A 12,505-nucleotide genomic window follows, 5' to 3' on the forward strand; every position below is an offset into this window, starting at 1 on the left:
ATATCTGTTGTTCAAAATGACAAGATAGTGTCCACAGTGTTTGTAATTCTTAAAGTCTTGCAAAATGAGATTTCACCCGTGATTTAATCCAAAGTCCCCTCTGAGCCTCCATTGTCCACTACCGCGGCTCAATTTGGATACAAACACTGTGGCGAGTATTTTGTCATTATGAACAACACATATCTCAAAAGAAAATAATAATAATACGAGTGAATCCACCGCTCACGCTCGGAGCTGCGGTGCACTCGGGATGGGATATTATAACATCAGAGGTAAGAAAACAGGTAGTCCGTAATTCTCCTCTAAATGTGGCCGTACAAGGTTTCTGCCTAACAGCAACGATATGAGTGTGGTACAAGCAGCATGGTGACCATCAGGCGCCTCACCTCAATGTCCTCCTGACCAGGCATGAAGATGAGGATGTCTCCTGACATCCCACTGAGGTGGATCTGAAGAGCCTGCTTCACTGACGCCTCCACATAGTCCTCCTGAGGAGTCTGCACAGCACATCACATCACATATGGGGCTGTCACAATTATCACATAATCGTCCAATCGCAATTATTTGAGGTAATTGCAATTATTTTGCATAATCGTCATAATCGTTTCCATGTTGAGAAATGTTTATAACGTTTCAAACACTTTCAAAAAGTAGTGGAAATAGCCGATCTACAAGCTCACAACGCGTCGCATCTATTTCCACTATCAATACAATGTTCTTTTTTAAGTTGTCAAATATGTCAGTAATTTCTTTGTATATTCAAGTTAGGTGTCATATCTGCCATGTGCAACTTCAAAGCCTAAAAACCAAGTGTTAATTGATTATGTGACAATCAACATACCATGCTATGCCTATTCCAAACAATTATTTAACTAAAAGATACCTTGCTGAACAAGATGTCCACTGGGAATGTTCTTCCTGGAATGTGGAATATGGGGACATTGCCAAAGAAAGATGCAAATTTATCAGAGTCCATGGTAGCAGAGGTGACTATGAGCTTCAAGTCAGAACGTCTGGACACAACCTGGTCAAGGGTTAAGAGAAAAGTGGAAAAATGTAAACAAAACACATGACAGCAGTAAGTCACATGACAGCAGTATGTACCACAATAATACATACCACAAGACAAAAATGTGGCATAAATTGCATCTGTTGATCATTATTTATACGGCAGCCATCTATTAATTTACTGTTGTATAATACCCCAAGGTTGTGAATTCTGCTCTTACTTAATACTCGGGGAAGTGAAACTCCCCGAGTATTAAGTAAGAGCAAACTGGCAGGCGTGTGAATATGGTTAATTCAAGGGGTGTTGGCTGTTGTGACCCTGACCTCACGCAGCAAGCCGAACAGCACGTCCGTATTCAGGGAGCGCTCGTGAGCCTCGTCCATGATGACAGCGCTGTAGTGGTCCAGGTCCGACTCTCTCAGGGACTCCCTCAGCAGGATACCATCTGTCATGTACTTAATGACTGTTTTCTCTGATGTGCAGTCCTCGAAACGGATAGCATAGCCCACCTGCAGCACAACATGTTAAAACCATCAACTAAAGCAGGAATAGGCAACCTTAGGCACGCGTGCCAACATTGGCACGGGGGAGGGAGATCACCGGCACACTGGCAGAAGTGTGTGAGAGAGAACTTTTATTAAAAAACAAATCTTTTTGTTTTAACATGGTCAATTAAATAAAGTTAGCTCATTTATAGCAAATTACATCTTTCACAAAATTCTACATTCATTAAAACTCTGAACTCTGACTGGGGAGGGAGTCGGGGGGAGATAGGTGGATTGTTGATAGGTGGATTATTTCTCTGGGTCTATCATTATAACAATGTCCTGCCAATTCATGGGTTGCATTTGTAGTCCTACGCCAGCCATTTTGAGGACCAACACAGGTGTTTTGATTAACATAGAACATTGGTTCTATGCCAATCAGACAAATTGAAACCTGTGTTGGTCCTCAATATGGCCGGTTTAGGACTACAAATGCAACCCATGAATCAAAATATGTCAAAATATTTGTCATTAAAATGTATGTTGACATGGCACACTAACACTAGAAAATAAAAACATGGCACTTCATTTCAAAAAGGTTGCTGATCCCTGAACTAAAGAGATACTTAGAACTTCAGAAGAACCTTTGATTAACCACTAGATGGCAGTGTTGAGCAGCATAGGACTTATTCCATAACAGCTTTAAGATACACTGTTTAACCACTAGATGGCCATGCTGAACAGCATATGACTGATTCCATAACAGCAATAAGAATTTGCAAGCATATACACAAGTAGTTATAAATAGAGGACAGATAGTCATATGGCTGCTTCCTCTGATATAATAAGTCTTACCTCCTCTCCAAGGTTACTCCCCAACTCTTCACTGACTCTCTTTGCCACGCTCATGGCTGCCACCCTGCGGGGCTGTGTACAGCCCACCATGCCGTAGCTGGTATAGCCGTCCTCGTGGAGGTACTGGGTCAGCTGGGTGGTCTTCCCACTGCCCGTCTCCCCCACCACAATTACTATGCTATTGTCCCTAGGGAAGACGAAAAAGACCACGCGTATAAGCTCACCTGATATTGAGTCACTGTCACACAGTCATGATGAATGGTAAACTGTTTCTTTATACCATCTACTATTTGTCTTTTAAGGACCAGGGACATTGATTTGTCGCCGGTTTATTTGTATCTGTAGATATATTTTGCATGTAAATGTGTGTCTTGATCAGAGACACTTTAACGAACAGAAATCCTAAGTGAAACTGTAATTCTAAGAGTGTACAAATTTAACTAAATGGACCATAAATGGACACTAGTATACACTATGCTAGTATATAGTAGCATAATACTGTATATATTCCATACTATACTAGTATATACATAATAGTATTGTTGTGCAAGTATTTCATAAGTACCTTATAATGTTCAGAAGTTGTTGCCTGACAGCAAATATAGGCAAGTACTGTCTCTGCTCCAAGAGGGTTTTCTTTTTAGCAAAATCACTGCTGGCCTCATTCTTATCTTTCATGTGGTCTGCAAATTTCTGCTCTGCTCTGTAAAGATGAAAATGTTTGACAAAAAATGAAAAAATACAAATATGGGAAAACCAGCACTACAGTTCAACAATTAACAACATTTTTATTCGCCAAAAGAAGTTCTCATATCTAGTTAAAACACAACAAAATATAGAATAGGACTTAAATGGTTGAAAAACTATCCAATACAAGTTTTAACGCATTTCGCATGTCAGTAATGTCAGCAACATTTATCATACTCAATATCTTCACCTGTAGTCTACTTTGCCATCCTCGCCCACTTTGGACCCAGAGCCATCATCCTCTTTCTTCTTGACGCCCATAATGTCTCCCAACTTTGTCCCTGCCAGTTCCCAGTGCTTGTGCTGTGCCTGAAAACATAGCCATAAGCCGTTATCTTTGTACAAATACTTGTAACGACAGAGTTGTTATCCTGGCAAGATAAGACCACATTTAATGTGTCACCAAATGAAGAAAACAAATAATGTATTTTCTCCGCTGCCTTAGGTATTTTGTAGATACATTCTTTAATTTCTTACTTCTATTATGAGTGTTTGACAGTAGTGCAGAAATACATGGTACTAGAGTTTATCCACCAGTTTAAAGACAAAACCAAATGAAAATCAGCTCAAGGATTGTTGGCCAACCACTTGAGAAACACCATGAAAAAGCCTGCCATAATAACATAAAATCTGACCAACAACATTGTCTCTGACCCCAACCATGTCCTGAAAAGTGAATACAAAATGTTACCATCAAACCAGAGATACAGGGTTCCACAATTAAAGCTGAAGCATTATTTGTGCACACGTCAATCATAACATTTTATATGGAGCTAAATCCCAGGTCAAATGAACATTGAAGGCCCTTTGTTCTTGTTTAATGTTATGTTTTATGAAATTGTGATTGCAATGTTATGTTAAATGTATATATGTATATATTTGTTTCTTTTTTGATGGAGATGCTGTGATGTAAGAGCATTTTCAGACATGATCTCACAATAAAGCACCATCACCGTATATGGCTATACTGTACATAAAACTTTAAATAAAACTGACATTAAGCACAACAGACAGGTCTACTTAAATAAATGAATGAAATGTAAATCTGCTGTGACAATGGTAATGGAATGTTGGCCGTATTATAAACTGTAATTATTTAATTAATATCTATCCATCAATGATGGATAGATTAACACATTAGATCAGCTAATAATAGATAGAAGCTTCAGAGCCACACTCTTGACTCTTCATAATTCATGAAAATCTGCCCGTCCTTTGTCAATTCTGACCTTGTCCTTTCCCACCAGCTTAATTGTATCTTGCGGCTTACCCTACTTTATATATTATCATTGTTGGACTACACTGTCCTACCTTCTTGCGTTCTTTCTGCTCACGATGTTTGCGAACCAGCTGGCTGCCCTTCCGAGAGATGATGGCCATGTCAGATGTGGCATCTTTCACAGGAATGACAGGCTCCGGCTGCAACATGCACATGTGCGCGCGCACACACACACACACACACAAACACAGAATTAGGTAAATCAATATTCACTGTTAGGTCGACATGATAACACAACCAGTGCTTACTGCAGCAACTTGTTATTCACTAAAGGCTAAGTCAATCATATTAGATCCTTTAAAGTCTCATTTGCCCTAAGTGTTGCTTGCCAAAAATAGATCTACCAGTAAGACTCCCTAATCGGGAGATAAGCGACCATCAGGTCACATGTATACACAAATAGGCCTGTAAGTGCCAATGGTTCCAAATCGGCCTGATGGTGGCACAAAATGGGACAGATCCATGTTGATGACAAGAAGACTCTAGACATACTGTGTACCGCTTTGCGTGATTTTAAGGCAAAATGTGTAGGAGCAGTGTCCACAATTGTGTTTGGCAAGAATCTGCTTCATGGTGGCGCTAGAAGAGGGGCATGTGAGGGGTGGAGGTTGTGGTTTGGCAGCCAAGGAGTGTGTGTGCAAAGTTTGGCATGGATAGGGGCAACGGTGGCAGAGATATGAGTAGGGGAAAAGCGTGACGTGATGGACGGACTGACTGACAGACTGACTGACAGCCGGTGGAGGTTTTGATAGTAACTGTGACCAGACGGTCGCAACAAGCTAACAACACATTAGCTTACAGTAAATGTTAGCCACTCTGCACTTTGTTAACTTACCTGCTTGGTGAAAACTATTCTTCCATCCAGGAACGGAGGCACCAGGTTGTGGACCAACAAGTGAACCTTAGCAGCGTTGTCTTCCTCAAAGTCCTCATCCACTTCCAGCCTCTGCACCACCCCACTGGTAAGCATACGATTTGTCTCCCAACGCTCATTATCCTAAGAGAAACAGAGCCACATACACACAGCTAGCTTTACTAACAAGACCAATCAATTCTGCTCAGACAAACACTGCTCCCTCCAACTTATAACTGTATGTGTGTATACCACACACGTACAAATTAATCAATGAATCTGTAAAAGGACAAATGAATGATCAAAACAGGCAGATGTGATGTACTGTAGTACCTCATTGATTTGTCGTTTGTGGGCAGATATACGTTTCTGTGTCTGTTTCTGAAGGATCTGCTCTCTCTTCTTCACATATTCTTCAGAGGTGGAAGTCAGAGCGTTGTGGAACTCATCATAGCCTTCATCCATCATGTACCAGTCTCTGTCAGCTTGCTGTGAAAGATAGTCACAAAAAAAAGATTTGTGTCAAGAGCTCACCAACTCCAAGCTGGAAAGTTGAAATTCCCCACAAGCCAGTTCTCCATTAAACAACAGGATCTTTCAGCTAGATAAACAGAGGCAAAGATGACATGACATCATAACTATCTTATGTCACAGCTGAGTTATTAAAATGTTTGACTGTCAGGAAAACATATGACAGACAAGTTGCATCTGGTAATGATATCGAACGTACAGGGTCGGAGCTGTTGTGGGCCTGAGGCATATGCATGGCTTGCATGCATGGACAGAGTCACATAACAAGTTGGGATTTATATTAGGACCTAGGGCTGTGTTTCGATCTACTGTAACTCTCACAATATAGTGTATTTTGTCAATAATAATTATGTCAAGGAGGATACCTTCTGATCTTCCTCCCACTGCTCCTTCTCTTCCTCATTATCAAACATAATTCCCTCCTCACCACCCTCCTTCCTGCCTGAAACATAAAAGAGAATGAGATTAAACATCACGTCACGTACTTTAGGTACAGAATAGTGTTTGAAATTGAATCTTTGAAAAACAATATGCTGGTGTAAACATCCACCCCAGCTGGGTTCAGAAGCAGGATAAAGAAATAACAACAAAAGGAAGTAATTGGATGCCAGGGATGCCTAATGAAAGTCCATAAAACCTGTACATTGTAAATGAGCAAATTCAATATTGGGAGCAGTCTTCCTTCAGAATCAGTACCTTTCCCTTGTGATAGACGAGGCGTAGATCCTAAATGCTTCCTGTCATTGGCCCACTCGTTATACTTATAGGAGGGGGTGGGCAGAGGTGTATCATCAGGGTAACGGCCTCTGACTGACCTAAGTACAGACCAGAAAAACATTCATTACCTAGAACCATGAAGAAACAAACAACAATCAAATTATCTTTTATTTATGATTATGTTTTACAACTCTCCGGGATCTAACCTTTTTCTTCCCATGTCTTGTTTTGCATTAGTTCATGCGAGGGAATCAGATTATGTTCACTGAACTAAATGCAATCGTCTGTAGTTCATTCACACGGAAACACTCTACTGAGGGAGAAACTACCTCAAATCATTTAGTAATGATACCATATCCCTGTTCACCAAACAAACCTATCGATCGAATCTAACCTATAGGTTTGTTCAGTGAACAACCAAACAGGATCCCAGTCAGTGATTGAGGGGAGATAGGTCTGCTCAGTGAACGAGATCCCAGCGTTTCAGTTACTGACTCCAGTCAGAGACACTGAGGGAGGGAAATAGGATTGTTTACGGAATGAGACCCCAGCACTCGCATTCACTTCATTCACCGACAAACTTTGGTGAGAGATACTATGTAGGGTTGGAGGCGGTAACCGCCGTACCGCCGTACCGCGGTATACCGAGGTCTACCGCGGTGTCATTGTGCTTACCGCGGTAAAAAGACAAAAAAAAAGGTCTATTTTTTATTGGAAAACAAGCGAGTTTTAAAACGGGGGAGAAGCGAGGACCGCATGCGCTCCATGCCGCTCTGCTCTGGGCCGTGTACCACACGTTGGAAGCCACATACGTCACTCAGACACAGACCTGCACACGCGTGATTCCTAAACCCACCAGGCTTGAGTTAAGACCCGCCTCGTGGAAACGCGAGGTCTTCCAGGAGTGAGGCGGGTCTTAACTCAATCCTGGTGGGTTTAGGAATCACGCCCTGCACACAGTGCACAGAGCAGGGTACGGAGCACAACTCTATGACGGAGCAGCATACACTTTCTCTGTAATCCACTCGACACAAGGATGTTAATACATACCTTGTGTTGTGGCATATCTTTTTTTATTCATACGGATTACTGGCGGAGCGCGGGCCGCGTGGAGTAAAACCGAAAATGAAACTATTTTACTTTCTCCACCGCGTCGCATGTTGAGCCCCGTACGGCGCGTCGGCGATTTTATAACCTTTTCTGTCAAGTCTTGTAACTAAAACCTGTATATAGCAGCACTCAATCACTGCGATTTGAGAGTTGAGACGTGACGTGACGTGAGTTTACAGAATCACTGTACACGATCTGACTACCCTTCCTCTTCTGGTTTGTTCACACAGCTGTTTGTGTCTGAAAAGCCCAAGTAGCTACGTTACTATGGTAACCCGACAGTGCAGATCTAAAAGCTCAGAACGCGTCGCGGATGCGATGTGTTGTGAGCTTGTAGATCTGCTCCTTTGAAAGCCAGACCCGCTGTGCTGTACAGAGAAGTATAACTCGGGCAGTCAGGCTGTGTCTCCTCTCCACAGTGGAGAGGCGACTTTTGGGAAGATGATTGCAATATTTTGGCTTATCGCCGAACCTTAATTAATAGATACGGGGGTGCGGTAATTACCGCAGTACCGGCGGTAAATGGGAAGACGGTAATCGCGGTAACAAAATGTCCATACCGCCCCAGGCCTAATACTATATGCTGTTATCATTCTGTCTGAGGGGGAAGAGTCTGCCCTCCTCGTGGAATTCAGTCCAATGAGGATGGAAAGATCAATATTTTGCCAATCAATATTTTGCATGTATCTTTTCAGGAAATTACAGAAAACTAGTACCTTCGAATGCATGATCGTATAAGACACAACTCAAAAACGTAGTCGCGTACCTGTCCCTCCTCTCGCTGTCCCGGCCAGAGCGAATACTACTACTGCGCTCTGAGCGATCAGACTCTTTATTTGAAGGTGCAGGGGACGGAGACTCCCAATGTGAACGCTGTGAACTCGCATAACCACTGTCATCCTCTTCCCAGTTTGACCGTGATGGCGTGAAGGAATCTGTAACAAGGGAACATTTTTCAGTGGTCTCTCCTGGCCAGGCAGACATGACTTGTTTTGTGACTGATGAGCTGTTGACTTCTTTTATTATTCATATCTAAGTGAATGTTGTCTTACCTCTAGGGCGCGTTTGTGGTGAAGATGGTTCATCTCTCTTACTCCCTCGGCTGAGGCGCTCCGACGTCGATCCATCTCTTGGTGAGCGCTCACTGCGGTCGCCACGTTCTGACCGGCTGCTGCTGCTTCCGCGGCTATGGCTGCGCTCCCGCTCATCTGCCAGACATAAAAGACAGGTCAGACAGATAAAAGTTGCTGCAACAAATATTTAACTTGTTTAAACAAATATTGAATAAGATCCTATAGCTACAAGAGGATGTAGTCTTTAAACATCACGTGCAACAAATGTTCCGGCCGGCTTGAAATCAAACAGGGACTCCCGGTCAGTCTATTAAGCCCATGTGGTAAGCACCCTGACCACCCTAATCTTCTCTTTTGCCTCAACTCAAATCACACACTCACACTCACACACACACACACACACACACACTAACACACACACACACACACACACACACACACACACACACACACACCTTCTCTCTTTCCATCTGTTCCCTCCTTCTGCAGTCTCATTACATAATATGTAATGTAAGCGTTGAAGATAATATCTTCAACACTCCATTTGTAAGCTTCCTCCTGAACCACTTGTTTCTCTGATATCCTGGTGTAGCGCTTCTTTTCAAACCCGTTTGACCTGTCACACCCATCCCAGCGATAGCTGGGTAGGTTGAATCGGTAGACACAGTGCGTCTATTGGGTCTCCCATATTAGAACGATGTCAGTCATGACGTATGACTCCAAATTTGGGCAAGGTTTTAGTGTGATAACAGCCCCATTTCAATTATAAAAAATTAAGTTAAATATTTCAAAAAAATATAAAACGTGGAAGTACTTCTGTGGCCTAGGGTTAGGGTTAGGGTGCATGAAAGTTTGGACTGATTGGTCTAGCAGTGGCAGCTTGTGAGATTAGCTCAAGACAGTCAGATACACACAGAGACCACCTTTCAGGCAGATAGCTTCTTGCAGACCCCCACCATAAAAATAGATTTCTGCACCAATAATAACCATGTTATTATGAAATCTTCTGTTAAAATCACCTCTTTCACTCCTTCTCTCTTTGCCCTTATCTCTGCTCTTCTCTCTGTCTTTCTCTCGCTCCATGTTTTTGTCCTCTTTGGAGGAGGCATAAACTCCATGTTCGCGTCTGTCTTTCTCCCTCTGTTGGTGTCTGCGACGAAACTCTTCACTGACTCCTCCAGGGTTGGACGGCGTTTCAGAACCAGTCACACGGTACTTCCTGTCAAGGGGAAATGCGTTTATACTATAGCATAAGATTATAGTTTATTAAATAATTTACACTAATACTCCACTCTTATGTACATAAATATGACAGTAACAACATCATCATAGATCATACCTCTCCTTCTTAGTACTTTTGTCCTCGTCACCGTCACCATCTTCTTCATCATCAGAATCAGAATCGCTTTTCCCTTCCTCCCAGTCCTGGTAGGATGTTACCTTTGATTTCTTACTGGCTCTGTCATTGATGTCTGCCTCTAACTGTTCCTTGCTCTCTCGTTCCTTCCTCTTCTGGGCTGCCAGAAGATCCAAACCCAGTAAAGAAGTGCGAGGAGAGGGTGCCCGAAAAACATGTGGTTCCGCAGCAGCACTCTTCTTCTTTACAATCAAGCCCCCGACCTGAGCAGTTGGATCACTACCTTCCAGTCTGTGCATCGATACATCATCATCCATTATCTGTTAAAGACAACACACAAAGGGCACAGTTAATCCAAGTTAACTCTAGTGCATGAGTGCTTTAGGATGCACTTTCATCAGTGTTCCGGCAAACTACTTATGCTTGAGTATGAGTTACAATAAAAGCTCTCAAAAATAAAAGGTTAGCCACATAGATAAGGTATGTTACTTTGTAAGAGTAGCTATCCACATTATGAGATCCAAGAGTGCTGTCTAGCTCTAGCCAACACCAACTCAGGACTCCTGAATCGCTGCCCTCCACACTCACCATCTAGTATCAGGGTCTTTAGCTCTACGGTGTTGTTACAGTAGCTAAGAAGTCGCGCCACAGTGTATCTACATAGGTGGTGTGCTTCTTGCCTTTCCTGGATTTACCCTGGGTTGGCTGAGGCTCCCAGCCTCTCACAGTATCGGTTTGCTTGCCACTAGTTCTGCGTGCCTGACGCAATTCCCTGCCAGCCTCACCCTTCTCGCTCTGTCTGACTTTGTTACCCGTGGAAAAGTCCCTGTAGAGGACCGCATTTTTTATGTGGGACGTCCATGTGACACCTAGTGCTGTATTCGTAGCTCTCAGCCCCATGCAGCAGTACTGACTCTGAGCTACGAATAGCAGCCACACTAATAGCTACATAAGTAATGTAGCTGGACATGTTATGATGCAAGAGGGTTTTTTCCCCCCAGAGCTGAGCTGAGTGCTTCTCTCGCTGTTTTGGCAAAGTATAGTTATTGACAAAACCATGACGGAGGCACGCCGACTCAGGCGACCTTGAGCAATGTGAGACACCTCCGAGCGAGCGGCAGCGAGCAAGTCGCCGTGTCGAGCGTTGCGAAGGTCGTATGAGCCGACTCAGCACAGTTACCGAGTTATGTGCTGTTATGGACAGAATAGTAAATATTGACCAGGGACTGCTTCTGCGACCGACTGTGGCTCAAAGGGACTTCTCCAGCGCATCCTTGCACAAGCTCCTCCCCTTAGAGCACACTCGCCGTTATGATGGTGAGTGATTGAATAAAACATATCAGGTCTGGGGACCCCCAGCGGTTCTTGAGGGGGTTCCAAGGGGTAGTGATCCTCAGCAAAATGATAGTTAGGAAAATGGATCCTTATGGGGCTGTAACTCTGACAGTATACAATCTCAAAGTTATGGGTGTCCATGGCCTATACCTAACCGCCGATCATTGCAATTAATAAGTCTGAGAACTGCTGGTGTAAATGCTACAAAAGGATACAGAATTCTCTCTTTGATGTAACAAAGCAAGATTACAGTAACAAGCAAGATGCTATGATGATATCTGGCATTTAAGTTGAAATACCAACCCTTGACAGCCCATTCATTGAAACTGTAAAGTTCTATCTGATTGTATTTAAACAAAGTTAAACTCACCAACATTGCAGCTGTATGGAAAGCTTGGATTATAATCTTTGGGTTATCCTATTTGCATTTTATAAGATGTTAATAAATTCCACGCAGGTGATTATTTTGTGTTTGAGTTTGGAAGCACTCTACGCAACGTCCTGCTGCCTCCTGCATTTCCAAACATGTGGCACGCAGGTCCGTGGCGTTAAGTGATTTGCAACGAGCGCTTCCAACACTTTTTATTTACAGAAAGTATGGCTCGTAATATGTCTACGGTGGATTTTTATGAAACAAAGACTTGACAGATACAAACTCAAAGAGGACAACCCCAGCTTTCCGTACAGCTGCAACATTGGTGGGTGTAACATCGTTTAATACAACCTGGACTATTCAGTTTCAATGAATGGGCTGCTATAAGGGTTGGATTGCGAGCCAATGCATATCAAACTGGGGGTCCTTGAAATTAAAATGGTTGAAAAGTACTGTTATAGTCATAGAGCCGTAAATGGGGGGGTCCCTGGCATATGTTTTCAAATGGGGGTCTGCGGGCTAATAAGTGTCAACTTGGGGGCCCTGCAAGAAAAAGTTTGAGAAACACTGCCATAAGCTATGGGAAATGTAGTTAAGCTAGCTTTAGCTGCTTATAGCTAAGCCTATTAGCCAAATATTGCCCAATACTAGGTACATAAAAACAAATAGTTGTAAAATACGGGTGACAACAAAGGTTCAACTCAAGAATATGTGAATTAGATACAACATTAAACATTAATACATAGATATACACATTGTTAACGTTAGCAACCGTAGCTAA

General features: G+C 42.8%; 1 protein-coding gene across 1 annotated transcript in view; it reads right to left on the reverse strand.

The window, feature by feature from the left end:
- Nucleotides 1-12,505, reverse strand: part of dhx38 (DEAH (Asp-Glu-Ala-His) box polypeptide 38) — a 33,205-nt gene that overhangs the window by 20,475 nt on the left and 225 nt on the right. Inside the window, exons 2-16 of the mRNA XM_080729979.1 lie at nucleotides 9,999-10,336; nucleotides 9,679-9,878; nucleotides 8,639-8,794; nucleotides 8,353-8,521; nucleotides 6,456-6,574; nucleotides 6,125-6,201; nucleotides 5,562-5,717; nucleotides 5,211-5,372; nucleotides 4,408-4,515; nucleotides 3,287-3,405; nucleotides 2,915-3,052; nucleotides 2,350-2,536; nucleotides 1,333-1,518; nucleotides 884-1,024; nucleotides 387-497 (exon numbers count right to left, since the gene is read on the reverse strand). Of these exons, the coding sequence (XP_080586105.1) occupies nucleotides 387-497; nucleotides 884-1,024; nucleotides 1,333-1,518; nucleotides 2,350-2,536; nucleotides 2,915-3,052; nucleotides 3,287-3,405; nucleotides 4,408-4,515; nucleotides 5,211-5,372; nucleotides 5,562-5,717; nucleotides 6,125-6,201; nucleotides 6,456-6,574; nucleotides 8,353-8,521; nucleotides 8,639-8,794; nucleotides 9,679-9,878; nucleotides 9,999-10,333 (2,364 nt within the window). The 5' untranslated portion in view covers nucleotides 10,334-10,336. The remainder of the gene's footprint in view (nucleotides 1-386; nucleotides 498-883; nucleotides 1,025-1,332; nucleotides 1,519-2,349; nucleotides 2,537-2,914; nucleotides 3,053-3,286; nucleotides 3,406-4,407; nucleotides 4,516-5,210; nucleotides 5,373-5,561; nucleotides 5,718-6,124; nucleotides 6,202-6,455; nucleotides 6,575-8,352; nucleotides 8,522-8,638; nucleotides 8,795-9,678; nucleotides 9,879-9,998; nucleotides 10,337-12,505) is intronic.

The sequence above is a fragment of the Nannobrachium achirus genome (genome assembly GCF_963921795.1).
Source record: "Nannobrachium achirus genome assembly, chromosome: 7".
NCBI lineage: Eukaryota > Metazoa > Chordata > Actinopteri > Myctophiformes > Myctophidae > Nannobrachium > Nannobrachium achirus.